This window comes from Camelus ferus, chromosome 19 (genome assembly GCF_009834535.1).
Source record: "Camelus ferus isolate YT-003-E chromosome 19, BCGSAC_Cfer_1.0, whole genome shotgun sequence".
Classification (NCBI taxonomy): domain Eukaryota; kingdom Metazoa; phylum Chordata; class Mammalia; order Artiodactyla; family Camelidae; genus Camelus; species Camelus ferus.
Window position 1 is genome coordinate 14,453,239 of NC_045714.1, and position 13,743 is coordinate 14,466,981.

The 13,743-nt window shown below is 62.7% G+C and overlaps 1 protein-coding gene across 2 annotated transcripts in view; it reads left to right on the top strand.

The window, feature by feature from the left end:
- NTSR1 (neurotensin receptor 1) overlaps positions 1-6,500 on the top strand; it is a 43,341-nt gene extending 36,841 nt beyond the window's left edge. The window contains exons 4-5 of one of the 2 annotated variants that reach the window (XM_032461540.1): positions 865-1,774; positions 3,820-6,500. In XM_032461540.1, the coding sequence (XP_032317431.1) occupies positions 865-1,114 (250 nt within the window). In that variant the 3' untranslated portion in view covers positions 1,115-1,774; positions 3,820-6,500. Of the gene's footprint in view, positions 1-864; positions 1,953-3,819 lie in introns of those variants that run through there. The other variant, XM_014551759.2, reaches the window with a different exon arrangement.
- Positions 6,501-13,743: the final 7,243 nt, after the last annotated feature.

Here is a 13,743-nt window from a genome sequence, read left to right on the forward strand (position 1 = left end):
TCTGCTGTGTGGGAGAAGGGACGGCGCCTGCCTGGGGCTCCCAGGCCACCCTCAGCCTGGAGGAGCTGCTCAGAGGACCCCCCAGGCTCCAAGAGCATCATGCCCATGCTGTGACGTGTGCCGGTGAGGCCATATGACACGTGGACACCAGCGAGGCCAGCCTGGCCAGCGGGGCCTCCCTGAGACGGCAGCCTTTCTAGATCCCACTGTGTGAGCTCTTCTGCACAGCAAGGCTGCCAGATCCAAGGGTCATGGGTTCTTCCAAGTGATGGGGAGCCCCTGGGGAGAGCAAGTCTGGGAAGGAAGAGAAGTTACAGGGGTGTGGAGCACAAGTTAAAATGAAGGATTTCAGAAACTCAGGGCAGCCTGGGGGTGAAGGGAGCTGCCTGGTGAGGGAGTGAGGCCCCTGTGGGTGGAGGCAAGCAAGCCGGGGATGAGGTGCACAGCTGCTGGGAGGTTTGGACTGGGTTCCTGCCCTGGCCAGTTCAGTTGAGGGTAGGCTCCAGCCTAGCCCTGCAGCCCTGGCTGGGATTCTGCACAAGGAAGGGCAGGCCAGGCGGGCTGCAGGGAGAGGTGGAGACTGCAGCAAAGTAGAGAGGCCCACCCTGCCCCAGGAGGCAGGCTGCAACTCGGCTCAGCAGCTCAGCTGACTGGTGCCAGGCGGGAGTGTGGTCAGGACTTCCAGCTCCTCAAGAGAAGCCAAAACCCTGGAATTTATTAGGAAATACCCCCACATCAGAAAATGTACCAGTGCTTTCGCATTATTGCCCCACGCCCCCATGCCTGCAGCCGCCATCAGCCAGGGGCTGCCGCTCGCAGGCCCCACGGCCCCGGCGGGGTCTGAGCACCCTCTCCCGGCCACAGGTTCCTCTACGACTTCTACCACTACTTCTACATGCTGACCAACGCCCTCTTCTACGTCAGCTCCACCATCAACCCCATCCTCTACAACCTCGTCTCCGCCAGCTTCCGCCAGACCTTCCTGTCCACCCTGGCCTGCCTCTGTCCCCTGTGGGGGCGCAGGAGGAAGAGGCCGACCTTCTCGAGGAAGGCTAACAGCGTGTCCAGCAACCACACCTTCTCCAGCAACGTCACCCGGGAAGCGCTGTACTAGGGCGGCAGGGCTGGGACGGGCGGGAGGGGCTGCCACTCGGCCTCCGCCCCCGACTCAGCAGGGGGGTGGCCCCAGCGAGGCTGCTCGGGGCCCCCGCACCCCAGGGGCCCCGCTTCTTCTCCACACCTCCTCTCTCCCTTTCCCTCTCCCCCGCCTCCTCTCTTCTTTGAAAGCCAGAGAGAGGTTGATCCAGATCCAAAAAGGGCCTTGAATGAAGAGAAATTAGTGTTAGGGTGGAAGGCAGGCTTCTTTGTTCTCGGACTAATGGATGTCAGGAGAGAAAGAAGGAGCAGTTGGGGCCAGGCTCCCCGGCAGCCAGGCCGGCGTGGGGAGGGCGGTGACCCCGAGAGCTGGCGCTGGAAGGAGCCCTGCCGGCAGGACCACCACTGTCCTGGTGCCGCCGAGAAGACCCCCATTGCACCTCAGCTCAGAAGCGAGTCAGCCCCACGCACCGCAGGCACCTGGCCCCACACCTCTCCGAGGACGAGTCCCAGGAGGCTTTGACATCTCAAGAGGACAATGAAGGGGCCAGCCTGGTATCACCCCGACCCTGGGCCTCCCCATCTCGCCTGTGGTCAGAGGAGGCAAGGCTCTGCAGGGACACCGCGGGGCAGCTCGGCCTCGAGCCCCTCCATCCCGGCTCTGCAGAATCAAGGCCAGGTCAGTGCAGTCCCAGTGGCCCAGGCCACGACAGGGACGTCCCCGTGCCCTCTCACGGCCACTGTCCAGCCTGAGCTCCGAGCTGCCTCCGAGGTGTTCGTCCCAAGGCAGAGGGGAGTCTCAGCTGGGCTCCAAGAGATGCCAGCCCTGGGGACTGGGCCGCAGGTGAGGAGGAGGAGCCATGGGTACAGGCAGCCCACTGGCCAGCAGCCAGGCTGAGGCCCAGACCTGTCTGTCACAGCCGCCAGGCAGGCCCAGCCCCAGCTCCCGGCGCCCAGAGCACAGGCACCTCCTTGGTGTCTGGGAGCCAGTCTCCAAACAGAATGGCCTGGCCCCAGGAAGGTGCCCTGCGCCAGGGGAAAGCGGATCCCAGGGAACCTGCCCTGGACCAGCTGGGACCTCGAGTGGCAGAAAGGCCCTGAGAGTGACACGCAGGCCCTCTGAAGCAGGTTCTCCCTGGGCCTGGGAGCAGGCAGACGGTCAGACAGGCAGATGACCCGCGGGGTCAGCCCTGACTTGGGATCAGAGTCAGGGTCAGCCAGGACTCAGCCTCCCCACCCACAAACACGGCGAGTTGGAGGCTACAGTGTCCAGTGTCACTTCGGATCTGGACACTCTGCTGTGAATCAATGTATGACTTGAGCCCCACAAAATCCTCCTCCGAGCTATTCACCAAGAACAGGGCCACCAGCCGGTCCCCAGGCCAGGCAGCCCTCCCATGACTCAGTGGCCACTGACGCCAGGGGAGCCCAGTGGACAGGCCCAAGGTCATTGCAGCCCCCAGCCCGGCCTGGCAAGTGGGCATCTGAGTTCAGCAAAGATCAAGTCCAGGCCCGGGCGTCAGCCTCCAAAAGGAGGGCCTGGGCTCTGTGAACAGGTCCCCAGGCCGCCCCTGACATCCCTGGGCCTCGGGCCCCCTTCAGTCCCCAGCGAGTCCCCTGAGCCCTGGGCGTGGGCGCGGTCTTCCCACCCACCCGGCCAGGACTGGATGTGACGGCCCCGGAGGCCCCAGCCTGGAGTGGACGGAGGGGACGCGGGCTGAGGTGCCCACAGCCCCAGGCGCCCCGGGGGGCAAGTGGGTGGGGCCTGCAGCTGAGCCCCGAGTCCCCTTTGCTGTGCCCACTTCATGGCACAGGGGGGGACCCGTGTCTGCCCCAGTTCTGGCCACGTCTCCTTTCAACCTCAGAGGCCGGTTCTGTGTGCCGTGCATGTGGTCTCAGAGCCCAGTGCCCACGTGACCGGCCAGCCCTGGTGGCAAAACCCCACGGTGTGCGCTGGCCCCGCCGCATCACGTGTCCTGCAGCGACAGGGACAACCCCTGACTCTCAGTAAAGGAGTAAAGGCGACTGTGGACCCCGGGACCGGCCCCCTGAGGGGGCCGGCACTCGCTCGTTCCTCATCAGACGCTCACTGGCGCGCAGACGGCCCTGAGCTGGTCTCTTTCACCGGAAACGCCTTGGCTTTGGGCCCGTCTCTCAAAGGCTGGGGGCGGGGACCAGGCCCCCAGCTCGGGTCGTGCCCCCACCCAGAGCTTTAAGACGCCGCTTGTGCAGGGGCAGGCCCCTCCTGAGCCACGGGGTCCCGGATACACACTGGCCACGTGGCAACACCCTGCCTCAGTGTCCTGATCTGTGGCCTGGGCACAGGGGAGGCCCAATGAAGAGGGGGTGCAGGGTCCTGTGACTGTTTGACTCTGGTCTCCAAGGCCCCTCAACCAGCCCTAGGGAACTGAGGGACCAAGGCAGCTTCTCCCCGGGGGCCAGCAGGTGGGGACCCGGGGCAGGGCAGCACTAAGCCTGTCCCCTTGCTCAGCCACCCCGTCTGGAACCTCCCGCCCGGAGATGCCTTCTGCATAGGGGAGTCCCCCTCCGCTCTCCTCTTCCCCTGCTCCACCTTCAGCCCCCACAGCAGGGCTCCTGACAGCCCCCAGCCTCGGGGATGAGGAGGGAAGCGTCCTTCTAGACTGCAGGCCCCCGTCCTCCCCCCGTGAGCCTCCTTGGCAGTCTTCCCCACGGTCCCCCTTCACTCATTCATTCACCTGCCAGGTGACCCTTCATCAAGTGTCTCGACGTCCCAGGGCGAGGGCTGAGGCTCCCGGCCTCTGCACTGACGAGTCACCGGCCTCATCAGCAAGGAAGTCCTAGGACTCCCACTCCAGTAGGTGCACTGACATTTTACAAGACTATCCAAAGAAATAAAACTCTAACACAGGAATTTCAGGCTTATCATGGAGAAAGAAATTTGGGGCAGTGGCAGGCAGTCCCAGACCCTAGTCGCACCTCAGTGCCACAGTCCCATGAGGCCAGAGCTCTGGATGAGCCCCTCCGGCCTCCTGCAGGTTTTCTGAGCTCCGGGCCCTGTTCCAGCAGCACATGGACAGGAGAGGAATCCACTCTCCTGCAGGAAGGCACCTCTGGCTCCATCCCTGTCGCTAGGCAACAGGGGGAGGACTTGGGAGAGAATTCCATACATTTTAAAATACATTTGAAGAAAGGGAAAAAAAGCCAGTAACTGGCTCCGGAACCTGAGTACAGAAAAAGCCCCTCCCTCCCTTCCTCTCCCCTCCCCACCCCACCTTCCTCCCACTGCCCCCCACCACTTCCCACAATTATGATTTGAATTCCAGTTTTTATCAGAACACCATGGAAACCACGTCCAGGCGGAATTCACGAAGGGAATGACTCCGCGTGGAGAGAACGGGGCAAGGTGGGGCCGGGAGCCGCTGGGGAAGGGGAGACGCGGAGCTGGGGCCCGCGGACACACCCAGCCAGCTCCCTGACCCTGACCCTAACCCTAACCCTAACCCTAACCCAGCCTGCACCCTAACCCTCACCCTCACCCTCACCCTAACCCTCCCGGCCCGCGGGCCTGCTCCCCGTGTCAGAGAGGGTGCCGGTTCTCAGCCTGCCGTCCTGCTCCCTGTGTCAGAGAGGGTGCCAGGTCTCAGCCTGCGGGCCAGCTCACGAGGGGGTCAGCCAGCCCCCGGGTGCCTGGACACTGCCCTCCTGTCTGCCTGGGCCCCTCCCTGTCCCACCTCCCCTCCTCCCTCTAGGGTGAAGAGAGAGATGTGGGGGCCTCGTCCTGCTCCCGCACCCCCCGGGAGCCCCAGCCAGGCCCAGAACCAGGGCCCAAAGCAAGAGCCCCTCCCCTCAGTTCCTGCCACCCCCAACCTGTTTCAAGAATGACGGGGTTCCTTGCGGGAGGGCTGTAGCACAGACTGGGGCTCAGGCCCCACTCTGCACCCCAGGGCCTTGGGTTCGGAGCCTGCCAGCAGCGGCCAGGTCAGGGACCCTGCAGAGAAGCGCCTGCCTCCCTCCGCCCTGAGAGCCCCCTGCCCCGGGCGCCAGGCTCCGCCAGCTCATTCAGTTCCCCACACAGGGCTCCGCTCCCCAGTCCGGGGGTGGCTGAGCTGCAGACACTGGACTGCCTGTCACGGTGCCAGTGGAACGGGGTGCAGTGAGAAGATGAGCCCCCTGACGGCTGCTTCCGAGGACCAGCCAGCCGAGCAGTCGCCCCCCCGACCCTGCAATCTGCTCGTTTTGACTGCACAGGGCCCGGCATTGAAAAGGCACTCAAAACTCTAACGAACAAGCTGACACATGTCCACCGCCCTCGCCAGTTCTTGCTGGAGGGGCAGCAGGGCCCCTGTCCTGGGGCGCACGTGGAGCTGGGCCCCAAACAGGTGACCAGGACGCTCTGGCCTAGGGCAGGCCTGCCGGCTGGTCACTGCTGCAACAGGGTGCCTGGAGAGCCGGCCAGCCTGTGGTGTCCCCTGGGATGACACTGACATCCTCAAATGTGCAGCCACCTGCGCAGCTCAGCAGAGGGAGAGCTGACGGCAGCGCCACTGCCTGTGGGCACAGCCCGGAGCCAGGTGACCATGCCTGGCTTTCTGTGAGGAAGCGGCCCTGAGGGTTGGGATGGACAGAGCCCCACAGGGAAGCGGCAGGTGTGGGTGCATCTCAGAGCGGGACCAGCGCCAGAAGATGGGGACATGGGACCACCTGTCCTCCTCACCCAGGGGTCTCCCCCAAGAAGTGGCACCATTTCATCGCCCCCTCTGGCCCCGCTGCCACCAGCTCAGGGGGCCCCTGCAAGGCAGATGAAGGCCCGATGGGCTCCCAGGCCCCCTGTCTCTTGGGAGGACGGGCGTGTTCCTGGGCTCTGCCTCCTAGTGTACAATCTGAACAGAACTTCCAGAGGGACATCCTGCTCGAGCCGTGTTGCCAGCTGTTCCATCAGTTTAAAGACCCAAACCCCACCACCTCTGCCCCTGCAGGACCCACAGACGTACCTTATAAGTCACGTCACACTGGCCACTCTGGGGCTGCCAGGGCGGACATCCCGGGGAGCGGCTGTGACGGGGGAGCCAGGGTGTCTGCAGGCTCCACCTGCAGTCACCGAGCTGGGAGCACGTGTTGTGGGGACTGATGCTTCCCCTAGACCTGCCCTCCACCCCCTCACAAGGGTTGGAGGATCGGTCCCCTGCCCGGCAGCTGTGGGTAACCCCGAGAGAGTGTCCTGCCCTGACCGTGTCCCCAAATCCCAGGCCAAAACTGTCCTGGCCCTTCCAGGGTCTACCTCCCTGAGAGCTGACCAGGACTCAAGTCCTCATCTCAGGGTGGTCCTGGGAAACAGCCCCCCCGGGGTGGGATATGGGGATGAGTCCCAAGGGCCCAGTTGCTGATTCTAAGTGGGGGTCCGAGCCAGAGAATAAAGAAAGACATTAACCCAGAAGCCCATACTGGCTGTGTTGGTTGTCCTTCAAGTTTTAACTTCCCTCCGAATCCACCTGCTAGGTTGTTCAGGGAGGGAATTGGGACCAGGGGTGGATGGAAGGGGAACGAGGCCCCAGGGTGGGCGGGGCTGCGGAAGGGGCGCCCGGACCTGGTCCCCACCCAGGGCCCCTGCCTGTCTAGCTTGCTGTGTGCACATTCATCTTCAAAATGCAAAACCTTCACCTTTTATTATAAAAGTGATTCATTCCCTTGTGAAAAATTTAAATAACATGAAAGAGTGCAAGGCGCAGAGCGGAGTCTCTGCGTCGTGCCCCCCCCGCCCCCCCCAGGTGAGAGCTGCCGGCAGGCGGGCGAGCAGCCTGCCCGGGGCTGTGGGCACCGCCAGCTGCTGCCATGAAAACACTCCAGCCTCGAGCGGCACACGAGCTCACACAGGCACGCACTTACACGTACACGTGCACACACGCACACGCACACACGGCTGAGGCCGTCAGCGCACACGGGGTTCCCCACTTCCTTTGTGTGCACTTGGAAAGCCATGTTTTAGACACAAAGTTCAATTCCTGACATTCTGGTATTTCCAAAAGCAAATACCTGTCCTATGCAGTGCGAGGTCCCTGTCCCCAGAGCAGCCAACCAGAGGACGTATCGTGTCTCAACAGGCCTCAGCTGACCCCCTGGGAGCCCAGAGATGGCCCTTCAGGGGGCCTGGGGTGCGGGGCCCCTTGCTCCCCTCCCCCTTTCTTTATTCAGCCTCACGGGATGCAGCCCAGGGGAGGCGGGGAGGGGGGGCCAAAGAGGGGGCGGGGACAGGGAGGAGGGGGATGGCAGGGAAGGGACACGGAACCCCCCCTGCTGCCCTCTCTCGGGTTGTGCGACCTCATAGCAGCCCCTGGGCCCCTGGGCCCCAAACAAGGCAGGGGATGGCTCCTTTCCTGATGAGGAAAGGCTCTGCCCGCGTCACCCAGGGTCGGCGGCAAGGCAGAGGACACGTGGGTCTCGCAGCTCCGGCCCAGCCCTCTTTCCACCGGGACCCCGTCCCTGACCGCACTCCTGGCCACAGGACTACCGGCCCCTGGGCAGTCGCTCAGCCCACGTGCCCCCACGCCAAGAGTCCCTTTACTGTCCCTTGTTCCTCCAAATGGGCTTTTCCCCAGAAGACTAACGAGCACATGGGTCACAGCCTCTGCAGCCTGTGGGGCCTCATCGAGGAGCCGGGGCCAGCTGAGAGCCAGCGTCATCTGAGGAGCCTGATGAAGGCGTGAAAACTTATTTCAAAGTCGCCAGCACCACCTGTGGTGCCTCAGTGGCCGCAGGGAAGGAGCCCCCCAAAAAGCGTTAGACTCTGCCCGCCTCCTGCCCAAGAAGCAGCAGGAGTCCCCACCCCCCAGGCCCAAGGTGGCCGCACTCCCGGGAGGCTGCTCGGAGGAGGCAGCGAGGGGCAGCCTTGACTGCTCTCCCCCAGAGCCCACTGAGTGGGTGGAGATTCCCGCAGCAGGTGTACCTGAGCCCCCCGTGAGTGCCAGGCCTGGGCTGTTCAGGGCCCCGTGGTGAGCAGGGCAGGGGCCCTGGGGCTGGAGGGGTGGGCAGCACAGACAAGTATGAGGAAAACACAGTCACAAACGGGCTCTTGGGGGGCAGATGGAGACAGTGGCTGGGAGGAGCAGGCGTCCCTCGGGGGCTGGGATGGTGACACCCGTGTGGTCGGAGCAGGGGTGCCAAGGGCAAGTAGGAGGACAGGTGGCAGGGCTGGACCGCAGACCTGGCTTTATTCCCAGCTCCTTGGGGACGTGAGGGTAGGCATTACAGACCCCCGAGAGTCACCCCCATCCCAGAGCTGGCCCAGCCCAGCAGTTGGGACCCTGGGGCCCAGGCAGAGCCGGGCCAGCAGGGAGCCAGCGCTGCTGCCTCTGTTGGTCCACATCAGTCACCTCTCCTGGACCCAGACTGCCCTTAATCACCTAGTTCCTTCCCTGGGCAGTCAGTCCGGCTCCTCCGCGTGACCTCGTCATTCATCCACGTTACAAAGTGACGCTTCCAGCAGGGACTGGGAGAGGCGGCACCAACTGTAACGCTGCAAAGCAGGGCCCCACCTCCCATCTGCCGGCACAGACCCCACCCGCCAGAGGCGACCCCAGGGCTGAAGGAGGCCGGGAGCTGTCCGCACAGTCCCCCACATCCGGCTGCAGTCCCTGCGGGCCTTCCACTCATCTGCATCTGTCTCCATCACTCAACAGGTTTAATGAGCACCTGCTGTATGCACCCAGCCAGGGGGGAGCGGCTCATCTCAGGTTCAGGGGGAGAGCACTCCACAGCCCCGTCCAGGCCCCCTCAGCGCAGCCCCCTGTGGACTGAGAATGTCGCCTGCCACGTCAGTAAACCAAGCCCTCAGCCACTGCAGCCGCCCGCAGGGTGTGCCAGAGGGGTGCCGGGAAGGAAAGAGCAGACACAGCCCCCCAGGGCTCGGGTGCTCATCGCAGGAGGGATTCCAGCGAGCCCGAACGCTCGCCTTTCCCAAACCCAGGCCCGTACAGGTAGACAGACTCCGGAAAACAGAACAAGACTCTCCCCTGCTGTGAAGAGGGAACGAGTCCCCTCCCTTTCTCTTTCAGGGTTTAGGCTAGAAAGCATGGACTACACGTCCCTTTGAGAGGAACATACATCTTTTTAAAGCCTAAATAAGCCTCCAGCTGGCTTCCAGCCCAGGCCTGTCTTTCTCAGGGACCTGGGAACTGCAGTCACCGGGGAGACGGCGCCGCCTCCAAGCCCCTGCAGGGGCAGGAGTCTGACCCCGAGCCCCTCCTGTCATTAGGGATGTGGGGGGAGATTTTCCCTTCGGGTAAAGCCGATCGGCTAACACAGATGGTCATCCCCATTGGCAGGTGGCTTTAGGATGAAATATGTGTGACGAATGGTGCCGCCAAGCCCCGAGACGTGAGGACGAGCATGTGTGCACCTGGAAGACACGTGGGCAGTGGGTGTGTCTCCTTGGCTCTTGAAAAGGTGTGATTTCCTTCTGTCTTTGCATCTCTTAGCAGATGGCCCGGGATGCACGTCCCATCCCGGTTTGTGCTCACTCGAGAGGGCACCTGTTTTCTTTCTTCTCTACCTCTGTGGAGAGTTTTCTCAGGTTGGCAGTTTCCCTCTAGTTCTTTCTCCCCAACACCCCAACTCTGCGTGACTCTGCGTGACTCCACCTGACTCCAAGGGCCACCGTGCGCCCGCTGCCATGTCCCCTTCACGTTACGTGGCTATTTTCCAGTTTGAAGCTGCTTGACTTTCATACCCAGAGATGTGGCTTCTTCTCAAAGAAGAGCCCATGTGCCGGGAGAGAATGGAGCGTACTGCCGAGATGCCGGCACTCCCGAGGAGAGAAGGCAAACCCGGCCCAACCGCTGCCTCCTCCAGGACACACTCAGCCCAGCTCAGCAGACACCCTGCCGCCTCTGGGGCAGTGGGAGGCTCAAGCAGGCTGAGCCGGGGTGCAATTGCTTTGTCATCCAACCAGAAAGCCAACCCCGCATCTAACGCAAGGAGCAGCTCCGACAGCCCTGCTGCTGCTGGCCGCAAACCCGGGGCTGAGCTCGGGGCTCCGTGGCGGGGCATGCCGGTGGGTGGCTTTAAATGACTTTCCACTCATTGGTTTCCAAACATACAAGTCTCTGTGCGAGCCCTGACCCAGGCCTGATTCTGCACCTTGTCTTTTTATTGTTTTTTTTTTTAATATATCATTTTCATACACATATATACAATTTTTCAGATGGGGAATATCAGCACACAGGGCAGCACAAAGGAGGCGTGAAACTGATGCAGAGAAGCTCCACTGCCCCTGCCCCTCCGCCCCCTGGTCCTCCCCAGAGGCAGCCCCCCAGGACGTCTCTGCTCTCCCCGAGGGAGAAGTCACAGCACAGGGACACGGCTGGCGGGGCCCTTCTGTTAGCACCGAGCACTCCCCCTGTAACTGTGGTTGTGGATCCTTCCACATCAGACTCACACACAGGTCTGCCTTGCCCTCGGGAGCAGAATGCCCACCCCAAGCCCCAGAGCTGTGTCGTGTGACAGGGCAGAGGGACCTGGCAGATGTGACTCAGGAAGGGAGCACATCCTGGATTCGCAGGTGGGCCCAACGTGGCTGCACGAGCACCACCTGGGCGAACAAGCAGCAGCCCCTCCGCGGAGCCTCCAGAAGGAGCAGAGGACTGGGCGGGCCAGCCCAGCCCAGCCCAGGGGTCTCGTCTGCTTTGCACCACGAGAGTCGAGTCGGCGAATGGTGCTGCTGGCCGCGGCTACACTGGTGATGTGTTGCGGCCCCTCAGGGAAGCTACACCCGGCCGCCCGTGCCCTGTTGGTGCCAGACTGCCTCCTTTTCAGTCTTTTGCCGTAAGAAAGCTTCATGGTAACCATCCCTGCAGGTCTGTCTGGGGCACGTGCTGGGGAGGCAAGCCCGCCTGTGAGCCCTGAGTTCACCCTCTCCCCTGGGCCGTGCCCATGCGGCGCCTGCGTGGACCCGGCTCACCTGCAAGCCCCTCCAGGTGTGACAGGCCTGGCCACCAACAGACTCAGCAAATATTTGTCAAGTGAGGTGAATCTGTGTGGCTGAAACGGAGTCTCTAACGCTGTCGTGTTGAAAACAAAGCAAAGAACCTGCAGCAGGCAGAGTGGGCTTCCCTTTGTTTTTAATTAGGGGAATTACAGATGGCAAACCACGCTTCTGGGCACAGGGCCTGGGTGGACCGTTTGTAGCCAGAATGTTCTTTGCCACGTAGTGATCACTCGTTTAGGTTTCAGAATAAGCAATCTTCATCAGCATAGAGACAGTGTTTACATTCTTCAATTTTTATTATGAAAAATGTCAAACATACAGAAAAGCTGAGCGAACAGGACAGTGGGCACCTGGCTGTCAACCTTCTAGCCTCAATGATTGTTAAGGAAAAAAACCTACATCTTCTTTTGGGCTTTCCAGGGGGTCAAAGATGAGGGCACAGCCCGGACAGCAGGAGAGGAACCTGGGTCTGGGTGGGGTGGAGGAGACGGGGGTGAGCGGGGGTGGGAGGGAGGACTGGTGGGAATGGAGCGCGGGTGGAAGGGGGGTGACTGGGGTGGGACAGGGTGGGCGGCAGCCCCCCACACTCCGGCCTGGGGCCAGGTGAGGAGGCAGGAGGGGGCAGCTCCCTGTCTAGTGCGGCCACACCCAGCCCTGGGCAGCGGGCAGACCCCAGGTTGGCCCCTTCCTCGCTGCTGCTTCTCTGGAGCAGCTCCTAACCCAGGAAACAGAGGCGCCTCCCCGAGCCCGCATAAGCTCCTGGGGGTGAGGGCGTCTGTTGATTTCACGAGTCAGTTGCAACGTGTCAAGTTCGGTGAAACGTGCTAAGTGCTGTGATCTCATCCCAGAGGAGGGGCAGCAGGTGCACGGGACACGGCAGAGGGAAGGGGCTCGGTGTCCTCACGCGCTGGGAATTTCAGGATCAGGGAGGGGGGGTCCAGAGGGTCTCAGAGCGCCAAGCCCAGGAGAGCAGCCGGCCAGGAATGGCTGGCTTCTTCCCTGAGCCCTCCCCTCTGGCCCCGTGCACCACAGGGGGACTAGGAGAGGCTCCTTTGGGCTTTGGTCCGACCCGGAGACCACCCTGTCGCCAGGCTTGGACCATGGTGGGAGCACCAAGGGTCCTCTGCCCACCGAGGCCCTGCACATAAACTCCCAGCAGCTCTCCCGGGGCCTCACACAGCAGCGAAACCAGCTCAATTACCGGGAAATAGATTCTCCTTAATCACCTGGACGTTTCGGACAAAGGCCCCGCCCGCCCTTCCACAGTGCCCCAGCGAGCAGTCATCCGGACAGACGAGGGAGACTGGGTCCTGCTCCCAACACACAGGAAACAGCTCATGTCACTGCTGGGGGAGCAGACCGTACAGCCCTCCACCTGGCCTGGAACCCAGGGGACCGAGGAGAGCTCTCGACCTTGCCCGCCTGAGGCTCTGAGTGCAGTTCCAACAGCTAGGGGACGAGAGGGGTCTTTGACAGGCAGGATGGCCCGGCTCGGACAAATGGACGCCGAGAGTCACAGTGCTCCAAGCCCGGCCCTCGCCTCAGCCCCAGGAAAGGCCATCACCGCCATCTGTTCCACCTTAACCCCATTACGCACAAGCGGCCGCCACAGCGCAGCCTGACCATGTGGACCTCCGGGCATGTGCGGGCATCTCCAAGACCCAGTGACAGAATCGGAGCCCAGGCCCGAGGGCTCTCAGACAGGAGCTGCGTAGGGTGGCTTGTCTGGGTTGGGTTCCCCAAAACCACCATCTCCCCTGCCCCATGAGCCAGCACGAAGGCAGCAGGGAGACCCTCTCCCATCAACCTGCAGTCCTGTAGGTGCAGTGGGGCCCAGCGGGCGTGCCTCTTCCTGGCAGCATCTCAGCCTTCCTCGAGGGCCGCCTTCCCACCCACCGAGGCCCATCCAGCTGGGTGACAATCAGCGTGAACACCCCCTTCCCAGCATGTGGGCCAGGACTGGAGGAGCAGTCAGAGAACGGGCACCTCGTCTACCCCAGCCCTCTGGGGTTCCTGCTGCAGGCCCCGCCTCCCGGCTCCCCTACACCCTGTCAGCTCTGCAGGCCCCGCCCCCGGAGCCAGCCAGGGTCCTTTATGCTACTCGCTTGCCACCCAGACCCCACTGACACAGAATGAGGGAGAACCCTCCGGAAGCGAGGAAGCCCGTGGGGGGAATGCGCCTTCCAGCAGGACAGGCGTGAGGCCTCACGCTGAGGACTTTCAAAGAAGCGACTGCCATCCTTGAAAATCTATGGTCAAGTCCTGCCTCGGGTCTCCCCCGGTGTCCCCAGCCTGCCCTGGGTAAAAGCCGCCCTGGCAGATGCCCGTGGGAGCTGAGCACCCAGAGGCGGGTGGAAGTCACAGCCAGGGCCCCGGATGTGGCAGACGATGTGTGAGCATTTCCAGACAGCTCCAGCCAAACACTCCATCCCAGGACAGACCATGACCAGGACTGTGCGTCCTGGGGGACCAGTGGCCCAGGATCACGTGGGGGTTTCTGCTCGTGCCAGAAGCCCTGGGGTCCTCAGCTGTGCCCAGGACAAGGCTCAGGGCTCCTTCCCCTCCTATGCAAAACCTAGGGACAGGTGGGTCTTCATGACTGGGTTTCCTCCAACCAATGCTGGAACAGTCCAGAAGCACCAGAACCTGTTTCTACATGAGTTCCCAGGAACCTGGAGTGGCCCCTA